At 37.5% G+C, this 21,525-nt stretch overlaps 1 protein-coding gene across 1 annotated transcript in view; it reads left to right on the top strand.

Annotated features, from left to right (window-relative positions):
* ADGRB3 (adhesion G protein-coupled receptor B3) overlaps positions 1–21,525 on the top strand; it is a 707,437-nt gene that overhangs the window by 333,568 nt on the left and 352,344 nt on the right. Inside the window, exon 11 of the mRNA XM_045867061.3 lies at positions 12,355–12,549. Within this exon, the coding sequence (XP_045723017.2) occupies positions 12,355–12,549 (195 nt within the window). The remainder of the gene's footprint in view (positions 1–12,354; positions 12,550–21,525) is intronic.

The raw sequence follows: 21,525 nt of genomic DNA on the forward strand, positions 1-21,525 counted from the left end.
GTGAGTATAACTCTAAAAAAAAAAGTAAGACTAAGATTGAAAAAGTTAGCATTCACAGAACCCTACCAAAATAATCACTTACAGATTAGGAAAAAGGAAAGTACACTCTCAAGATAATTTAAGAAGCCATTGTTAAGAAGCAATTGTGAATAGACTGGTTAAAAAGTATTACTAGTTTAGCTGTGAATTGTGTAAGACTGTTGAATCACAGACCTGTAACTCTGAAACAAATAATACATTATGTGTTAAAAAATAAAAAAAAAAAGAAGATAGCAGGAAGGGAAAAATGAAGGGGGGGAAATCGGAGGGGGAGACGAACCATGAGAGACTATGGACTCCAGGAAACAAACTCAGGGTTCTAAGGGGAAGGGGGTAGGGGGATGGGTTAGCCTGGTGATGGGTATTAAAGAGGGCACATACTGAATGGAGCACTGGGTGTTATACGCAAACAATGAATCATGGAACACTACATCAAAAACTAATGATGTAATGTATGGTGATTAACATAACATAATAAAATTTTTAAAAATGTAAAATAAAAAAGTATTACTAGTTTAAAAAAATCAATAATAACAATAATAATAATAGTAAGCATTAATTTGAGGAATTCAAAATCAAAGTGGATTAAATTCCTAAGTAGCAATAAAGATGGAAGAGTAAGACTGAAATAATCACGAACTGAATAGAAATAATGGGCGAATAGGGTTGGGGTGTATACAATGAGATAAAGGGAGATAAAATATTAGAAATGTAGGTTAGGGTTATATTTGGATGGCTTTGTAAATCAAACAATGGAGAGTACATCTGACTTAATATAAAAATGGATGGAATTTTTGGGCAGTTATTTTTGTTTGTTTTTTGAGCAGAGAAATGACATGTTCAGAGTTGAAAAAGTAGGATAGTTTAGCATGGGAAACTCAGTGATACCTGTTGGGAGACTATTGTAACAAGTGTGATGAGGTACTGAAAACCTGGACCAGCATGCATCTCTTGCTTATAGGTAAAAAGCATAGATGTGAGAAACAGTACATAGCTAGTATTCAGAGGACTTAGAAATTGAAGATGGGAAATAAGAAGGGCTAACAGTCACTGAGTATCTATTTTATTCTCATCTTTGTATTAATCCTTCATAACAACCATATAATGACATTTGTTTCTTTTCATAGACAAATCAGATAGTCCTAGGGAAATGACAATTTGTCCAGTGACCTATGTAGTAAATAGTAGAACCACAATTTAATTCCAGGTTTTGTGACTCCAGCTGTTCTTTAAGCTTAATATACTAGTAAGATTCCCAGAGACAATGCTTAGTAGGTAATTGTTGAGTTTAATTTGCAACATAAAGAATTGTGGGTTTCAAATCAGATTTCATACTTCTGATTTTGAAAAGAAGCAGAAAGAAGACAGTAGTTGAAAGGAAAGGAGCAGTATTTAAATAAGATATACTATGTCAGGCTGTATTTTTGTGAGAGGAAAAGACTGAGGAGGATTAGATGGGATTCAAGATCATAGAGATAACCATAGCGTTCAATAATAAAATCGTAGAGATAAAAACAAGAGAGGTGGAATGCAAGTAAAGGACAATTTGAAGTAGAGAACAGGTAAGGTGAGCAAGCCCAATCTGAACTCTACTTCTTCATCCAGAAAAGAGAAAAAACAGTCCAGGAGTTAAACATGGATTGGTCATTCTTGAAATAGATAGCAAAAGGCTAGGCTTCAGGTACTGAGAGAAACTTCCACAGTCCACTTGTGTTGTGGAAGGAAGATCAAGAACCTGGAATTGTTTTTCAACTAAATATGTTCTGGATGGCAATCTGTCTCAACTGGACACTCTTTATAAATGCTGCCAACAGTCCACACTCATGTGTGCAAATATTACAAGATATTTGTTCTGGGTATTTTTCACAGACAGTGCCAGGAAGGATACTAATTAGTGTCAATTGTGAGAGCTGGTAGTGTGATGGGGCACCTGTCTGCAAAGGGCTGGACTGAGAACAACTCATTTCACAGAAGCCTGCTAAGCAGCTGTCAGATGGCAATGATGTTCATTTACTACCAACTTGGGCCGCATTTGATGCTGACCCAGGCATGAAAGACTGCCTTTCCTAGCTCTTCTTAGTTAAGCCATCCACTGCCTTCTATACTATTTTTATTGCAGATAGAATACGTGTCTAAATGTTTTATTCCTCAAGATTTAAGTCCGTGTCATGTTTTTGTTTGAGGGGAAGGACGCGTTAGATCTGTGCAAGTAAAATCCCTCACAGACAGAGGTAGGGGTTGCCAAAATAATAGAGCTGATCTGAAGTAGTTAGATGATGTTTACCTTGGCAACTGTTGCTTAACATTCTATTCCTAATGAAGAACATTCAAATCCTCTGCAGCTCTGAGTATCACAGCTGTGGTTTGCACTGCCAGCACAGAACTGAAGACTGAGTTTTATGACATCTTTTTTTTAGGTAAACCCCATTAATTTCATTTCTCTTTGCAGCTTTCCTTACACGGTGTCTACTGTATGGGACACTTTTCAGGCCAGAAGCTGTCCTGTCTCTTTAAGTCAGAAAGTTTATTTATTTCATGCTGTTCGATACCAATGTTTTCAATGTTTTCTGTGTTGATAAACAAGCTAGGACAGCTTCCAAGTGTGCCTAACTTAATCCTATGATCTAACATAAACCTAGAAGGACATTGACATATTCGTTCATTCATTTAATTCATGTATTCAATATACTGAGAACTAGGTGCAGGGAATATAACAGTAAAAAAAAAAAAAGACGTCTTTCTTCACAAGGCTTATATTCTAATGAAAGAGGCAGGAAAACATATAAGCCAAGAGACAGATACACAATGGTTGGTAAGGGTGAGCACAATGAAGAAGGGTAAACTGATTGAGAATGACAAGGATACCATTTTATGTAGGGAGTCAGGTAAGACCTCTCTGAGGAAATGACAAAAAACAAACAAACAAAAACATGTGGATCTCTGTGGGAAGACTCTTCCAGACCAAAGGAAAAGCAAGTTCAAGGGCCCTGAGATGGGCATGTACTTAATGTTGTACAATGAATGAGGGGAAAAGTGTTGAAAGTCTCCAGGAAATAGATCACGTAGGGCTTGTATGCGGTAGCTTGTGCTTACTCTCTTAGGCTTGCGTGGGTTCATTTGAAGTTAAAAAAAAAAGAAAAAGAAAAAAGATTAAAAAGAAATTTTAACCCTATAGACATATTTTTCAAATCTTACAGGAGACATGGTAAACTGAGTCTCTGATGGGTTCAATGACATAAATAATAAGTTGAAACATTTAAATAAAAATCTAGGCAGCTCTGGCTCCACAGCCCTTTCCACTGTATTACATCACAAAGGTATAGTTAGGACATCATAACTGAATGCACTGTAACAAACTTTCACTGTACTATATTCTAAGGCTGTGAATAAGGCACAGAACCTGCCCTCAAGATTCAGAAAGACAAATAAGCAAACATAATTCATTGTGATAGCGTGATGTATGTGTAAGATAAGAGAGCACAGGGAATGAACCCATTAACTCTGTTTAGATATTTAGGAGAACCAGGAATAAATCTGAGTGGTGTATAAACATGGGCTAACGTAAGGGAGGAGGGTGAAATATCCAGTGCAAAAACATGAAGTTATGGAACACATGACCTGAACAGAAAATTGCAATAGTTATCAATAGCAGGACTGGAGTTCAACTTGGTAGTACATTATCTTCTTGGCAAACCAGCTGCCTTTTACTCTGAGGGTCAGTGTCCTTTCTGATTGGCCAGTGCTATGTCTGTATCATGGTTAAGTATGTTAATGTCAATCCACAGCAAGGTCCATTGAGATTTTAGAGATATGCAAGGGCTAGATCATTAGGCTATCCAATCCTTGGGGCTTTAGTCAATGGTCAGTGGCTGCCATTGAGGGGAGACGGGAAGAGTAATGAAAGAAGAAAATAGGGAGAAATAAAATGTCTAAATGTGTTATTTTTTTAGCATAACAATGGAAATAGAGCATGTCTCTGAAGATATTTATTTTATCAAAATATTTTTAGACTCGGGGCACCTGGGTGGCTCAGTCGGTTAAGCAGCTGCCTTCGGCTCAGGTCATGATCCAGGGTCCTGGGATCGAGCCCTGCATCAGGCTCCCTGCTCAGTGGAGAGCCTGCTTCTCCCTTTCCCTCTACCTACTGCTCTGCCTACTTGTGCTCTCTATCTCTCTGTCAAATAAATAAATTTAAAAATATATATAGTTTTAGACAGTTTTAGAGGTTAAAGAAAAGTATCATCTGAAGTGTCGAGATAATTTGTAACATTTTTTTTTTTAATTCCTAATTTTTGGATTAGTTCAGATTGATTGCATACTTTAAGGGATTTGTCAGCACATTTCTTAATGGGAAATTGATAATTACAGTTATTATACACTAACCTTCCTATTTCAATAATTTCTGGTGGGTTAGTTGTTCGTTATTTCATACCCTTTTGAAAATTTAATTTTATCAGAAACTTAGCAGTAGGAAGATAAAGATTGACCTTTTAGTAAACAAGTAAAAATATAATGGATCATTGCTATCACTTTACCTTTCTTACCTTGCTGTTATACCACATTGTAAAATGCTGTTTTTCCCTTGAACTGTGAGATAAGGAAATATGAAAATTGGTGGCATATTTCTCTGGCCATCAAACTAATATAAGCTTTGCATCTTAATTGTTCATTATGCTGCTAAAGATCTCGCTGACAGGTTTTTTGGTTGTTTTGTTTTATTGTTATTGTTTGTTTATTTTTTAAATAAAGCTAATGTAATCTAGCTTCCAACCATGTCATAGTACATCTCTAAAATTTAGAGATATTTTCTTAAGCTAAAATGTTTTCATGAAAACTTTTTTTTCTGTTATATAAAGATGTGTTTGTTTTAAAAGGGAAGGCAAAAATTACTAAGCTCAGCTTATTAAGTAAAAATGGATATTTTTTTGTTTTAATTCCAGTATAGTTAATGTACAGTGTTATGTTACTTTCAGGTGCACAATATAGTGATTCAACAATTCTATGCATTGCTCAGTGCTCATCATGATGAGTGTACTCTCAATATCCTTCACCTATTTCAGCCATCCCCTACCTATCTCCCATCTGATAACCATCAATTTTTTCTCTATAGCTAAGAGTTTGTTTTTCAGTTTGTCTCTTTTCTGATTTATTTATTTTGTTCCTTAAATTCCATGTACAAGTAAAATCATATAGTATTTGTCTATTTCTGACTGCCTTATTTCATTTAGCATTATACTCTCTAGATCCATCCATGTTGTTGCTAATGGCAAGTAATATTCCATTGTATAAACATACCACATCTTTATCCATTCATCTATCAATGGACACTTGGGATGCTTCCATAATTTGGCTATTGAAAATAATGTTGCAAAAACATAAAGATGAATATATCCTTTTGAATTAGTGTTTTCATATTCTTTGGGTAAATACCCAGTAGTGCAATTACTGAATCATAGGGTATTCTACTTTATTTTATTACTTTTTAAGATTTATTATTATTATTATTTTTGAGAGAGAGAGAGCACAAGTGGGAGGGGAACAGGGAGAAAGAAATAAAATCTCAAGCAGACTCCATGCTGAGCGTGGAGCCCAACACAGGGCTCAATCTCAGGACCCTGAGATCAGGACCTGAGCTGAAACCAAGAGTCAGACGCTTAACCAACTCAGCCAGCCAGGCACCCAGGGTATTTCTATTTTAAATTTTTTGAGAAAACTCCAAACTGTTTTCCACAGTGGCTGCCCTGTTTGCATTGCCATTGCCACCAACAGTGCATCTGTGCCCCTTTCTCCACATCCTCGCCAACATTTGTTGTTTCTTGTGTTTTTGATTTTAGCCATTCTGACAGATGTGAGGTGATATCTCATTGTGGTTTTGATTTGCATTTCCCTGATGATGAGTGATGTTGGCATCTTTTCTGTCTACTGGCCATCTTTATGTCTTTAATACCTGTTCATGTCTTCAGCCCATTTTTAATTGGATTATTTGTTTTTTTGCTGTTGAGTTGTGTAAATTCTTTATATAGTTTGGGTACTAACCCTTTATCAGATATGTCATTTGCAAATATCTTCTCCCATTCACTAGGTTGTATTTTAGTTTTGTTGATTTGTTTCCTATGCTGTGTAGAAGCTTTTTATTTTGGTATAGTCCCAATAATTTATTTTTGCTTTTGTCTCCCTTGTTTCAAGAGACATATCTAGAGAAAAGCTGCTACAACTGACGTCAGAGAAATTACTGCCTTTGTCTTTTCTGGGATCTTATGGTTTCAGGTCTCACATTTAGGTCTTTCATCCATTTTTACTTTATTTTTGTGTTTGATGTAAGAAAATACCCAGTTTCATTCTTTTGCATGTAGTTGCCCAATTTCCCCAACACCATTTGTTGACGAAGCTGTCTTTTCCTCAGTGCATATTCTTGCCTCCTTTGTCGAAGAATAATTAACCATATAATCATGGGTTTATTTCTGGGCTCTCTATTCAGTTCCATTGATCTATGTGTCTGTTTTTGTGCCAGTACCAAACTGTTTTGATTACTATAGCTTTCTAATATATCTTGAAATCTGGAATTGTGATACCTCTAGTTTTGTTCTTCTTTTTCAAGATTGCTTTGGCTTTCTTATGTGGTTCCATATAAATTTTAGGATTGTTCATTCTAGTCTCTGAAAAAAATGCTGTCAGTATGTTGATAGGGGTTGCATTAAATCTGTAGATTGCTTTGGATAGTATGGGTATTTTAACAATATTTGTTCTTCCAATCCATGACCATGGGATATCTTTCCATTTATGTCATCATTAATCTCTTTCATCAGCATTTTATGGTTTTCAGAGTACATGTCTTTCACCTCCTTGGTTCAGTTTATTTCTAGATATTTTGTTATTTTGGGTGCAATTATAAATAGGATTGTTTTCTTAATTTCTCTTTCTACTACTACATTATTAGTGTATAGAAATTCAGGGGATTTCCCATGACCTCACTGAATTAATTTATCAGTTTTAGTAGCTTTTTGGTGAAGTCTTTAGGGTCTTCTATTCACAATGTCATGTCATCTACAAATAGTGAAAGTTTTACTTCTTTCTTACCAATTTGGATGCCTTTTTTTTTTTCTTTTGTGTTGTCTGATTGCTGTGGCTAAGACTTCCAGTATTATGTTGAATACAAGTAGTGAGAGTGGACATCCTTGTTTTGTTCCTGACCTTAGAGGAAAATCTCTCAATTTTTCACTATTGAATGGGATGTTAGCTGTGGGTTTTTCAAATATGGCCTTTTATTATGTTGAGGTATGTTCCCTTCAACCTGTGTTGTTGAGGGTTTTTTATTATGACTGAATGTTATACTTTGTCAAATGCTTTTTCTGCATCCATTGAAATGATCGTGTGGTTTTTATCCTTTCTCTTTTGATGTGATGTATCCTGTTGATTGATTTGTGAATATTGAATCATGCATGCATCTCTGGAATAAATCCCACTTGATTATTTTCAGTGTATTGTTGGATTTGGTTAGCTAATGTTTTGTTGAAGATTTTTGCATCTATGTTCATCAGAGATATTGGCCTGTACTTCTCTTTTTTTGTAGCGTCTTTATTTGGTTTTGGTATCAGACTAATCCTGGCCTCATAGAGTGAATTTGGAAGTTTTCCTTCCTTTTCCATTTTTTAGAATAGTTTGAGAAGAATAGGTATTAACTCTTCCTTAAATGCTTGGTAGCATTCACCTGTGAAGTCATCTGGTCCTGGACTTTTGTTCATTGGGAGGTGTTTTTTGTTTGTTTGTTTGTTTGTTTTCTTTTTCAATTTCATTGTTGGTAATTGGTCTGTTCAAATTTTCTGTTTCTTTCTGATTCAGTTTTGGGAGTTTATATTATTCTATTAATTTATCTATTTCTTCTAGCTTGTCTGGTTTTTGACATATAGTTTTTATAATATTCTTTTATAATCCTTTGTATTTCTATGGTGTCATTTTTTTATTTCTCCTCTTTCATTTCTGTTTTTGTTCATTTAAGTCCTCTCCTTCCTCCTGCCTTTTTTTTGTGAGTCTGGCTAAAAGTTTGTCAGTTTTGTTGCTCTTTTCAAGAACCAGCTCCTGGTTTCATTGATCTGTTCTATTGGTTTTTTTTGTTTGTTTGTTTGTTTGTTTTTTAGTTTCTGTTTCATTGATTTCAGAACTTACCGGGTTCTGTTTGTTTTTCTTTTTCTAGTTCCCTTAGGTGTAAGATTAGGTTGTGTATTTGAGATTTTTCTTGCTTCTTGAGGTACACCTGTATTGCTCTAAACGTCCCTTTTACAACAGCTTTTGCTGTATCCCAAAGACTTTGGACCATTTTGTTTTCATTTTCATTTGTCTCCATCTATTTTTTATTTCCTCTTTGGTTTCTTGGTTGACCCATTCATTGTTGAGTAGCATGTTATTTAACCTCCATGTATTTGTGTTCTTTCCAGATTTTTTTTGTGGTTGATTTCTAGTTTCTAGTTTTATAGTGTTGCGGTCAGAAAAGATACATGGTATGACTTCAATTTCAATCTTTTTGAATTTGTTGAGATTTGTTTTGTGGTCTAATATGTGATCTCTTTTGGAGAATGTTTCATGTATACTAGAAAAGAATGTGTATTCTGCTGTTTTAGGATGGAATTTTCTGAGTATATGTTAGAAAGATCAGGCTAATGTGTGATTCAAAGCCATTGTTTGCTTGTTGGTTTTCTGTTTGGATGATCTGCCCACTGATGTAAGAGGGTGTTAAAGTCCCCTACTTTTATTATATTACTATCAATTACTTCCTTTATGTGTTTTTAGCTGCTTTATGTATTTGGGTATTCCCATGATGAGTGCACAATATTTACAATTTGTTATATCTTCTTGTTGGATTGTTCCCTTTATAATTATATAGTGTTCTTCTTTGTCTCTTGTTACAGTCTTTGTTTTAAAGTCTATTTTGTCTGATATAAGTATTGCTACCTGGCTTTCTTTTCACTGCCATTCGCATGAAAAATGTTTTTCCATTCCTTCACATTCAATCTGCATGTGTGTTTAGGTGTGAAATGAGTCTCTTATCAGCAGCATATAGATGGGTCTTGCTTTTTTATCCATTCCATCACCCTGTGTCTTTTGATTGGAGTGTTTAGTCCATTTGCATTCAAAGTGATTATTGACAGATATGTACTTATTGCCCTTTTCTTACTTGTTTTATGGTTGTTGTTTTAGTTCTTCTCTGTTCCTTTCTTCTCTTGCTCTCTTGTTTTACACTTTGATGGCTTTCTTCAGTGATATACCTGGGTTCCTTTCTCTCTTTCTTTTTTTGTATATCTATTACTGGTTTTTAATTTGTGGTTACCATAAGGTTTGTATATAACATCTTCTGCATATATCAATCTCTATTAAGTGAACTGAAGTTAAATTAAGTGAACTTAAGTGAACCATTCTTTACTTCTCTCCCTTCCACATTTTAGGTAAATGATATCATCTTTACATCCTTTTATTTTGTGAATCCCTTGAATGGTTTTTATAGATATACTTATTTTTACTGCTTTTCTTTTTCCTACTTTTCTTATTCTTGCTTATGGTCTTTCCTTTTCACTCAGAGTCCCCTTTAACATTACTTGTAGAGCTGGTTTCATGGTCATAAATTCCTTTAGCTTTTGTTTGTCTGGGAAACTCTTTATCTCTTCTTCTATTCTGAATCATAGCTTTGCTGAATAGTGTATTCTTGGCTGCTGTTTTTTGTTTGTTTGTTTTGTTTTGTTTTTTTCTTTCAGCACTGATTATATCATTCCATTCCCTTCTGGCTGGCAAACATTCTGCTGAAAAGTCAGCTTATAGCCTTATGGTGTTTCCCTTGTATGTAACTTTTCTTTTCTCTTGCTACTTTTAAAATTCTCTCTTCAGGGGCGCCTGGGTGGCTCAGTTGGTTAAGCGACTGCCTTCAGCTCAGGTCATGATCTTGGAGTCCCTGGATGGAGTCCCGCATTGGGCTCCCTGCTTGTCAGGGAGTCTGCTTCTCCCTCTGACCCTCCCCCCTCTCATGTGCTTTCTCTCTCTCTCATTCTCTCTCTCTCAAAATGAATAAATGAATAAAATCTTTAAAAAAATAAATAAAAATTAAAAAAATAAAAAATAAAATTCTCTCTTCGTCACTACTTTTTGCCCTTTTAATTACTGTGTCTTGGTGTGGACTTCCTTGAGTTGATTTTGTTGGGGACTCTCTGTGCCTCCTGGATCTAGATTTCTGTTTCCTTCCCCAGATATGGGAAGTTTTCAGCTATTATTTCTTCAAATAAATTTTCTGTTCCCTTTTTCTCTCCCTTTTTTTCCTCCTGGAATCCCTATAATGTGAACATTATTATGTTTGATGGTGTTGCTGAAATCCCTAAGCCTATTTTCATTTTTTATCAATTTTTTCTCTTTCCTCTTCAGCCTGATTGCTTTCCATTACTCTCTCCTGCAGGTCACTGATCCATTCTTCTGCTTCCTCTAGTCTACTATTTATTCCATCTTTTTATTTCATTTACTGAGTTCTTCATCAAGAATTGGTTCTTTTTTCTGTTTTCTATTTCTTTGTTATGTGTCTCACTAAGATTCGCCACTCTTTTCTCAAGTCTCAAGAGTATCTTTATGACCATTACTTTAAATTCTCTATAAGCATATTACTTATCTCCATTTCATTTAAGTCTCTTGCTTTGATTTTGTCCTGTTGCTTTTTGGGGGACATATTCCTCTGTCTCATTTTGTCTAACTCTCTGTGTCTGTTTCTGTGTGTTTAGAAAGTTAACGACTTCTCCTCTTGAAAGTAGTGGCCTTATGTAGAAGAGGTCCTATAGTGCCCTGCAGTGCAGGGTCTTCTGTTCACTAGAATCTGGAGCTTCATGGGCATCTCCTATGTGTTTTGCGTGTGCCCTGCTGTTGTGGCTGAACCACTTTTGCCTCAGTCCCATCATCTGCAATGGTTCTCTTACCTGTTGTGGGCAGGGTTTGGTCCTGTGTTGATAGTGGGCCAGGCTGGGGCCACCTTGGACTTAAGTTGATTCAGACCAAGCACTTGCCAGAGATGCAGCAGCACTGAGCTGCAGGAGAATGTGGGTGCGGGGCATGTGGTGCCAGCAAGTTTCATGCTGGTGGGAGGGAACCTGCAGCTGCTGGGGACCAACGCAGGCTGGGTTGGACAGGGTGCATCTACAGAAGTGTGCAGGTGGAATGCCTTGTGTCAGCAAGGTTTGTGTGGTTCTGCTATGGGAGGGGACCTGGAGTGAAGGCCTGGCTGGAGGAGAATGCATGGCTGTGGTGTGCTGTTAGCAAGTTGGGTAATGAGTATTGTCCTGGAGCTGTTTCCTGAAGGTGGGTGTATATTTAGGTGGGGCAGGGGAGGGAAATGGAGCCTTTCAGCTCCTTTGTTCCTGGAGAAGTCTTCCAGTTATCCCTACCCCTCCAGCACAAGCTCTGAGATTATTATACAAATTTTTCTCCCTCCCATGTATCCCAGGCATTTTTCAGACTGCTACTTCTACGCTGTATCTCCATGGGGCTGTTTGTTATCTCTTTAAGGGCAGGAACTCAGTTTCCTCTCACCCTCCTGGCTCTCCTGCTTATTTAAAGTTCCAGGTTTTAAGGCTGCTGATGGTAAGAACTCACAAAATTTGGCTCCTCTGGTTTTCAAAACCAAATATTATGGGGATTCATCTTCCCTGTGTGTGCTCCCTGGTGTGACAGTCTGTTTCTCCCTCCCTTCGTTGACTGCAGCTCCCCCCACCCTCCCACCTGCCTCTCCACCCTTCCTATCCTCTTTAATGTGGCCTCTTCTCTACATTTAGCTGTGGAGAGTTTGTTCTGCCAGTCTTTGGGTCATTTTCTTGGCTGTTTACATTGATGTGGGTGTTAGCTAGTTGTATTCAAGTGACAAGGTGAGCTTAGGGTCCTCCTACTCCACCGTCTTTCCTGGAAGTTAGAAAAATGGATATTTTGATATGTTTATAATCTCCGGTCTCTGATCACATCTTGCTGAATCATCTCACTTGTTTATCACCTGCAAAAGTATTTTTTTAATTTTTACTTCAATTAAAAACCCAAATTAGTACAAACTTTTCCCAATGTGTTCAATTTTGTGTTTTGAGTACTAGAAAAGGTAAGTCTGTCATGCCTGCCAAAGTGTATACACTCATTAGTTTTTGCATACTGGATGTTTATCCATCTGAGTGTCAGATACACAAAATTTACAGTTTTGTAATGCTACTTTAGAGTTGACTCTGCAATTTTAAATAAATTTGTTTGATGAAAATATGTAGATTAATAGTAATGAAGATTCTGATGTTTGTTCTGTTCTTTTGACCATCACAGATCAAAGAACACCTTGCTAAGGGGCAACGAATGTTGGCAGGTGATGGAATGTCCCAGGTGACCAAGACACTGTTGGATTTAACTCAGAGGAAAAATTTCTATGCAGGTGATCTTCTGATGTCTGTGGAAATTCTCAGAAATGTGACAGACACGTTTAAAAGGGCAAGTTACATCCCTGCATCTGATGGTGTCCAGGTAAGAGAGATAATCCCCTGAATGAAAAGACTAGTTAAGATGCATTCGGGTTTTGGCCCTGAGAAGCCAGTGCTGCAGCCATTTGGAGGCATTCTGGCCTGGAGGGAAAGAGCACTTATTCCTCCAGGGGACATATTCAGGTTGTGCTTAGTGTGAGCTCTGGAAATGACCTCAATTCCCTTAGTCATTGTACACCTCAGTGTCCTCAACCATAAAACGCACATAACACACCTCAAGGAGATACTGAATGAGAATGTGTGTAAAGTGTTTTGAGCCCTCAGATAAAAGGCACTATAGCAAATTCAAGGTTGTATTATGGATATTTTATTCCCACATTTAATATCACCATCTTGCCATAAGAGACTATTAAAAGTACATTAAGCATAATGAAAGCACATTAACTATAACATGCAAAGAAGATATAGTTTAAGTTTTGTTGGGGTTTTGCTATCGGAAGGGGGAAGGCCATATTTAATTTTGTGGAACCATTGCCTGAAAATATTGGGCAAATAGAGAATTGTTCTGGATAGGAAAAAAAGAAATTCAATAACTCCTCACAGTATGTTTTTCTTGTCATGGAAGACTTCTAGAGCAACATTGTTTATTTCTATACCAAAGTTTAAGTACTCACCCAATTTCAGTATTGCCTTTGCCATTAAAGCAAAGCTTGTTGCATGGCAAACAAAGCACATTTAATGCAACTCCTGCTTGCATTTCAGATTACCTCCTTTTGTGCTGTAGGCTAAAATGTACTCCTGCCAAGAATGCTGAGTTGATTTCTGCACTTCCAGCATAATGCTCTTCCTGTATCTCCCCATAAAGTTCATTAAAATAAGGTTTTGGCAAAACTCCCAGATCAGGTAGTTTTCTTTCAGCCTACTCTTCATTTGGGAGTTTTATTTACATTTCACTTGGAGAATGCAGAGAGGTTTTGTTTTGTTTTGTTTTGTTTTGCTTTGTTTTGTTTTAATCAGCTATTGAGGGAAAGAGGAAAAGAAGACTTTGAAATCATGGAATCATTCATAAATAATATTGATGCCCTGATTTGTATAGAGGTACATATGTTACTTAAATTATATGCATATACTGCTGAAAGTAACTGAAATGAGAATTATTGGTGCTGCATTTTATATTATATCACCAGTGTCCAAGAATACAGTTTTAATTGTAAAAATATGTGGGATGGAAGATTACTGTCATTTAAGCATTTCAAGAATTCTTTTTTACAAAGAATGAAACGGTTTTCCAGTTTTAAAAACTTGATAAAGTAAGCCAAGCCGATATTTTCCCCGTAGTTCTGAAATACTTCTGTCCATTAGAATTTACATTAAAAAATAACATCATAAGTCCCTGATGCAAAATACAAGTTGTAATTTCAAAAAAACCTTAGATACTTATGTTCACAGTTGAAACATCAGGTAGAATGATGAACTACATAATCTCTAGGACCTCCTTCAACCCTCAAGAGTGTAGAGCTTTAAGATTTTTAGATGCTGAAACTGAAGAAATTAAGATTACCAGGTTATATTGGGAACATATTTTGATTGAGTTACTCATTAGAGTGCATTGACTCAATGAACAATTCGTTTAACCAAAGGCTTAGTCATGAGGACATTAGCTGGTTTGGCTTAAACAGAGCAGTTTGGCTGATTATTTTGTTGTCATTTTGACATAGTCAGAAATTTCCATCCCACTCTCTTATTAATCCTCCACACTACACAAAATTCTCAGCATGTTGGTGTCCTAGTCATCCCCTCACAAGTAAGAGCGATTTTTTTCTATTTCATTGTCTTTACTGGTATCTTTTCAGGCCCCTGGAATGCCCTCCTCTTTTGGAATTCCTTCTTCCATCTCTGTCTGTCAAAATCTTTAGCCTGGACCTAGGAAGACTTTCTGAATGCCAGGCCAGCAAGCCCCAAACTCCATCTAAAAATGATCTTTCTCTTTTCTGAAATCCCAGATAACTTTGCACCTCTTTTATTCTACTTTCCACCACTTTATAGAAACATTTTATATATATTTATCATCTTTACTTGATTATAAACTCTGGTTTGTAACCTTACTCAACATTGCCTGTACCTCACTTAAAATTCATTCCTCTATTTCCAAGGGCTCTGGGCATTTCTGATTGGCTAGCACGTCAGGATTAATATGGCGATAAACTAAGCTTATCTTGAATTGCAAATTTTCTTGCATAATGTACTTCCCTTTGTAGAACTCTAGGGGTCCTTAGGCTGGAATTATAATGTTATCTTGACTTTTCCTTCTTTTCCTTTTTTATAGGCTATGCCTACACAGTATCTTTTCTACCCATTCTTTCCTCTCTTTTCCCACTGCTGTTATCCTAATTTAGCCTTTAATTGCCTCAGCCTACATTATTTCCATGGCCTCTTTCCTTTAATCCTCCCTCAGATCTTTACCTAAATCTCTTTCATCTTGTACATCATGGTCCTATTACTTATCTTAGGACAGCTCTGATTATGTCACTTCTTAGATCAGAAACCTTCACTGGAGCTCCAAGCCCCCTGAATGACAGCCCAAAGTCTTTATGTTATCTTCTAGTACACTCCACAGTATGTAGGTTACCTACCTTTACAGCCAAATGCATGTTAGTCCTCCTCTTCACAGACTTGTGTCAAATGAATTACTTACTGCTTCTTTTTTTTTTAATTAATTTATTTCTTTTAGAGTAAGGGGAGGGGCAGAGGGAGAGAATCTTTCAAGCAGATTCTCTGCTGAGCACAGAGCCCGACATGGGGCTTGATCCTACAGCCCATGAGATCATGGCCTGAGCCAAAACAAAGAATTAGACACTTAATCCACTGAACCACATAAGCACCCCACCACTTCCTGCTTCTTGAATACACTGTATGTTCTTAGCACTTGGTCTTTTCCTCCTCTGTGCTCTTATACTGGCTTGGTCCCTCCCAGTCTTCAAAGGTAATTTCTTGGTACCCTGGGCCTCTGAATGCTAATAGCACTTTCTCTCCTGCATCTCTTTATATCTTGTATTATTATCACTCATTAGTAAATCTTGAAAAAGAAGACATTTTCCTGATCCATCTTTGCATCCCAGCCAACCTCCAGGACACCCTCGTTCTCAAACAAGATTTAACATAGAATCTTAACAACAAAATTAATAATTACATAGGTACCACTAAGATTTTTTCATTCTTTTTTTTAAAACTGGGAAGTGAACGAAGAAAGATTAAGCAAAATGGTTTAAAAAGAATGCATTCTTTTCAATGTAGTTATGTGCAGTGCATTTTAGTTAAAATGCCTACTAATGCTGGATTCACTAAAAGACTGATTTGATGCACTGATGAAAGTGAGCTATACAACCTATTAAAGTTGGGGAGAAAATAAAGTGTAGTTGTGTGTCTTGGAATGATAAAGCATAGTAATAGTTTTATTTTTGGAAACTGTAGAAAAGATATTCCAAAAGTCTTTTCCCTTCTGATGCATCCTTTTCCAAACCCTGGGGCTTTGTCATATCTCTATAAGTTTCTTTCTATTAGTTCTCTATGTAGTTTATCCTTCCTGTTTCCAATCTGATGCAAGTTCCTTCCAGATCCAGCTCAAAAATCCCTTCTACTCAAAAGTCTTCTCATCAAATCCCAAGCAGATTTCAAATTTTTCCTAATTGTCTGGCCTTTTGAAACCTTGTAAATATCTCTACTTCTAGCATATTTCTTACCTAGCATTGTAACATCTCTCATAATATTCCAATTATTTGTTTCTAGGTCTGTTTTCAGCAATTAATTTTAAACTTGTTGAGAGATGATTATGTCTTGAAGCATAGTAGACACTCCAATATTTGTTGAAGTAATTAATAAATGAATATGAATAACATAGTAATTTGGGGGAAATTTACATTGTTCACACACACACAAACACACACATAAAACTCTGAACATCCAATCTAGAGAGAGAAAGGGAAAGAGGAAAATGCATTCATTTACCTTTTTTTCACCCCTGGGAAAATTTATAGTGAGACTCATTCTATCAATAGAAGATTGAATTTGCACACACACACTAAAACTTTAAGACTTGACAGAATTAAATCAGACACATGCAAGTTGAAATTCCATCTTGTCTAATAACTGTCGTGGTGTCTTCAAACACATTACTTAATATTTCTATATCTTATTTCTTCATATCTAAATAAATAAAGAAGACATAGTAGTATGGTCTATTCTCATTATTCATGGTAGTTATATTATGTAAAGTTGCAGCAAACACTAAATGAATGAATACTGAACCATTTATTCCTAGGGAAAATACAGGATGAGGTTCCTTTGAGAATCTGTTCATACCATTTTCATGAACCAATTAATATATGACCTTGTTTTATGTGTGTTACTGTTAAAAGACATTGTTTTTAAGATATATGGTTAATCATTAACATTGAACTCATGGCCAAGACACTATAACTCATGCCAGAAAAAGTTTTCCTAATACATATGTTTTCTCTCTAAGGCACATGACAGTCTTTTTGAGTTAAAGAATACTAGATAGTCCTTTAGCACTGTGCTGTGGGACATTTTAAACAGTGAAATCACCAATAAAAAGAACACACAATAAAAGGAAAAAACCAAACAAAAAACAACCTGGGCATTAAAATGGCCATGAAAAGGAACTTGTTTACAGTATATGAACTGAAACAAAAAGAGCATTGCCGTGTTTGGCCTCAGCTGGGTACATGTGCATTGGGTGATTCACATGTTTTCCATTCTGCACATGTCCATGAATGACCAATGTGCCAATGCACGTATGTACTTTGGTATCTCTCCTACAAAGAGAGGAAGGTCAGATGTTCCTCAGGGCACCATCTAGGGAAGTATGGGCACTTTTTTTTTTTTTTAATCACTTATTACAGAGAAGGGTAGAGAATGTGTCAAGGAAAGTAGGAGTCCGAAAAGAAGCATTAGTCCTTAAGGTCAACATTGCAAGGCCATTTTAAAGATAGAGAGCAAGTGGATGTAGAGAATGGCTTACATCAATAACCAGGATTTCTAGCTCAGTGGGAACCAAGTTGTGAACAGGACCACAACTCTCAGCTGGCAATCACCCCAAGTCATAAACGGCTCCTATTTTCAATGCTTAGCAGCCTGGGAGGATTTCCTATGGTTTCTCTGTGGCAGAGAGAGCCTTGTACAACAAAAGCTCTTTCTAGGTAGTATTTAAACCTCACCCTTATTATAAAGGTGAAAATAAGAAATTTAGCGCCAAATGATTTCCTTAAATGGATGAGATATTAAGCAATAAATCTTGCTTTCCAAATCAACATGATTAAATCCTACCAAGAACAAACTTTAGAAGATGGCTGCTGGCTGAGGTAAACTCACAATCTGCACAGGAGAGTGCAAAGTATGTGCAACAATCAGGTAGGAAGAGGAAGGGAGGCTAAGAATATGTGTAGTACTGCCTATAGACTGGTAAATGCCATGTATGTGTAAATAAATAAAATAAACCCAATTTTAAATTGGGTTTAAAAAAATACAATAAAACATCTGATAGTTTTGTCCCTTTCAGAATTATTCATTATTTCCTTTGGAGTCAAGAAAATACTGAGATTTGCACTAGCAAAATATACAGGTAGTTTTCTATTGTGATTCCACTTATTATCTAAGGTTTTCCTTTTATTTATTTATTTTTAAAGATGATTTATTTTAGAGAAAGAGTATATGAGCAGGGGGAGGGGCAGAGGGAAAGAGAATCTCAAGCCGACTCCCCACTGAGTGCAGAGCCCAACTCGGGGATCGATCTCATGACCCTGAGATCAGGACCTGGGCTGAAATCAAGAGTGGGATGCTTAAAAGACTGAGCCACCCAGCGCCCCTCAAAGATTTTTCTTTTAAAAAATTGTTGGGGAATGCATTGGTTTGCTAGAGCTGCCACAACAAATACCGCAGAGTGGGTGGCTTAAGCAATAGAACTTGACTTTCTCATAGTCCTGGAGATGGAAGTCCAAGATCAAGAGGTCGGCAGGTTTGGTTTCTCCCAAGGCCTCTCTCCTTAGCTTGCATCTGGCTGCCTTCTCACTGTGTCCTCACAGAGCTTTTTTATCTGTGCGTGCATGCTCCTCATATCTCTGTGTATCCTGATTTCCTCCTCTTACAAGGACTCTCATCAGATTGCCTTAGGCTCCACCCTAACAGCCTCATTATAACTTAATTAACTCTTGAAATGTTCTGTCTCCAAATATAGACACATTCTGAGGTACTTTGGGCGGGGCGGGGGGGGCGGCGGGAAGGGCTTCAACATTCAGATCTGGAGTGGACACAATCAGCCCATGATGGGGAATCTTGAAGGACTGTGAGAATTGCCTTTTAGCAAAGAGGCATGTGCCAGGCATCTTACACCAGGACAGGACCTACTACGGCCGCTGCCTTAATGTTGCCAGGGGTAAACTTGGGATGTGTGCATGCTTCTTGCACCTGCTGGCCCTTTGATGTATCAGCCAGGCCTGCCCAAACTTTGGGAATAGATGGTTATAGCATTCCTTGCTTAAGAAGCAGCCCCTGTCTGGATTTGAGGATGATTGTGCCACACTGAGTTCTGTTTGTATAATTTGGCCTGCTCTGCCAGGCTACCTCTGGTTAATAATCCTTAGCATATTTAATCATATTAGTATAACTAACTTTTTCACCTTTCCCTTTTAAACAAGGACCCTCGAGTAGTGCCAGTCTCATGCCTGAAGGCACTGAATGTCAGATGGCTTCCTTTTTTTCACTTGGCCTCCCCCATCCACTGTACCTCAAAGCACACCCTCTCTGCTGCCTCCTGCTGGAGCCCTTGGTCCTGAACTTAGCCTGAAGAGACTGGTGGCATTGAGTAAAAAATCGCCCATCCAAGCTATTCAGAAACTCCACAGGTCAAACTGTCTTACATCATGGCAGAGCAATGAGATTAGTGTGAAAGACAGCCAGTGTTCCCGGAATGATGTTCTGATGTCATTCTCAAAATGAGTCAGAGTCTCTGTGAGATTTGTGATTGAAAGAAAAAAAAAAAACAAAGATATCCTTTAAGATTCTGGCTTTCTTTCTTTCTTTCTTTTTTCTTTTTTTTGCTCTAACCCAGTGAACAGTAGGGGCTATTTGCTTCAGTAATATGCTCTTCTATTCCTCCAGATCTGGCAGATCACAGTGGTCAAGCTGGGGTAGTCCAGCTCTGCTGGCAGGAGGAGCCTTCTGACCACAGCTTGGCAGGTCAGGTCGTCCAACCTGCTGTGGATCCCACTACTGACCTATTGACCTTGACACCCTAATCCTTTTGGCCCGGAGCTCATCCCCTGGTTTTCCAGTGGCTCAGTTTCTTGTCTCATATTCCCTATATATCTTGGTCACAGAACCTGCCAGGGGGCAGCCTGGATTATAGTTTCCTGCCTTCCTGAACCTTGATAGTTTCTCTTTGTCAATGGCTAGTTGATGTGCTGCTTGGGTAGATATTCTAGATAAAAGATTTAAACCACAGTGTCATGACTCTTTGTCCTAATTAGTTATGAGTTATTTTGTCTATTCACCTGTTATAAAAAAAAAATAAGTTCAAGTACTCTTTAGGGATGGTTAGTTTTTTAAAAAGTACGTTAGGAAAAACCCAAAATTATTTGCATAATAAAGTTTCTCAATTTCACTTATGTATGTTTTTTGGAATAGGAGACTAAGAAGTAGAGTCAGCCAGGTCAGAGGAAGTTGGACATATGTTATCCATGTCTTTGTCTATAATCTGGGTGTATTCATGGTTTTGTATCTCCCACATGCAAGTGTCATTGGCCAAGTGCATAGAGGCTGAAAAAATACATGAGATGTACCGAACTACGCCTTGAACCCTCTCTGGATTTTTACCCTTGTTAAATGCTTAGTCTGTCTCCTCTAGATTAATCTCCCCAGTGGAGTATCTTCTATCTGAATTTATTTTATTCTATCACCTTTAAGTCCTGCTTCTCGTCCTACCTTCTTATCTCCCATCTCTCTTACTTATTCCTCTTCCTATCTAGTCTGTCACCAGTGCTTTAACCTTGACTTCATCCCATTCAACTCTATTCCTAGTTATCTTTTTGTTTTTCCCCCAAAGGCTCCAGTTTTCAACTAGAACTAATGAGTCACAAGTATTTACCTTTTAAGCTTCCAACTTGTAGTTAAAACAGCCCGATGGGCCTCTTCTCTTAGATATATTATAGACTCTTCATACTCAAACTGAACAAAATGAAACTATCTTCTTTTGCAACACTGCTATTTCTTCTTTGGTATTTAGCATGGCTGACTGCGTCATCATTCTAAACTGCCTGAACTGGGAGCCAAAGACTAATCTTTGATGCTGTACTCTCCCTCCTGTGCAGTCTGTCACCATGTCATATTGTTTCCCTAAACCAAGCTAGCATTGTCTCCGGCCTCAATAAGCAAGACAGACTCCTTTCTGACCTTGTTTTCCCTGTCACTCCTCTGCACTTTGTCTTCCACTCAGCAGCCAAAGGCAGATCTTTTATCTCTAATGAAAGTCATGTCATAGAACTACAGCCTGGGATCAAGGCCCCACTTTTTCTGACCTCTATCATTTACATCCTGTGTTCATAGTCTCCCTCCTCTCCCACATCCCTCCCCCTGTTTTAAGACCACGCCAGCTATACCAGCTTTCTCTCTGTTTTTTAAAACTTGTCCAGGGGTGCCTAGGTGGTTCGGTCGTTAAGCGTCTGCCTTCGGCTCAGGCAGGGTCCTGGATCGAGCCCCACATCAGGCTCCCTGCTCTGCGGGAAGCCTGCTTCTTCTTCTCCCACTCCCCCTGCTTGTGTTCCCTCTCTGGCTGTCTCTCTCTCTGTCAAATAAATAAAATCTTTAAAAAAAAAAACTTGTCCATACTGTCCCCTCTACCCTAGGAAGTTGTAATTTCTCTTCCCATTTTTCCTGGCACTCTCTTCCTCAGGTCTTCCCACGGCTGCCTCCTTCTTACCACTCTGTTCTATGCTCAAATGTCACC

The sequence above is a fragment of the Mirounga angustirostris genome, unplaced genomic scaffold, assembly GCF_029215605.1.
Source record: "Mirounga angustirostris isolate CCGP_5_RB_7025 unplaced genomic scaffold, mMirAng1.0.hap1 SCAF_8, whole genome shotgun sequence".
Classification (NCBI taxonomy): domain Eukaryota; kingdom Metazoa; phylum Chordata; class Mammalia; order Carnivora; family Phocidae; genus Mirounga; species Mirounga angustirostris.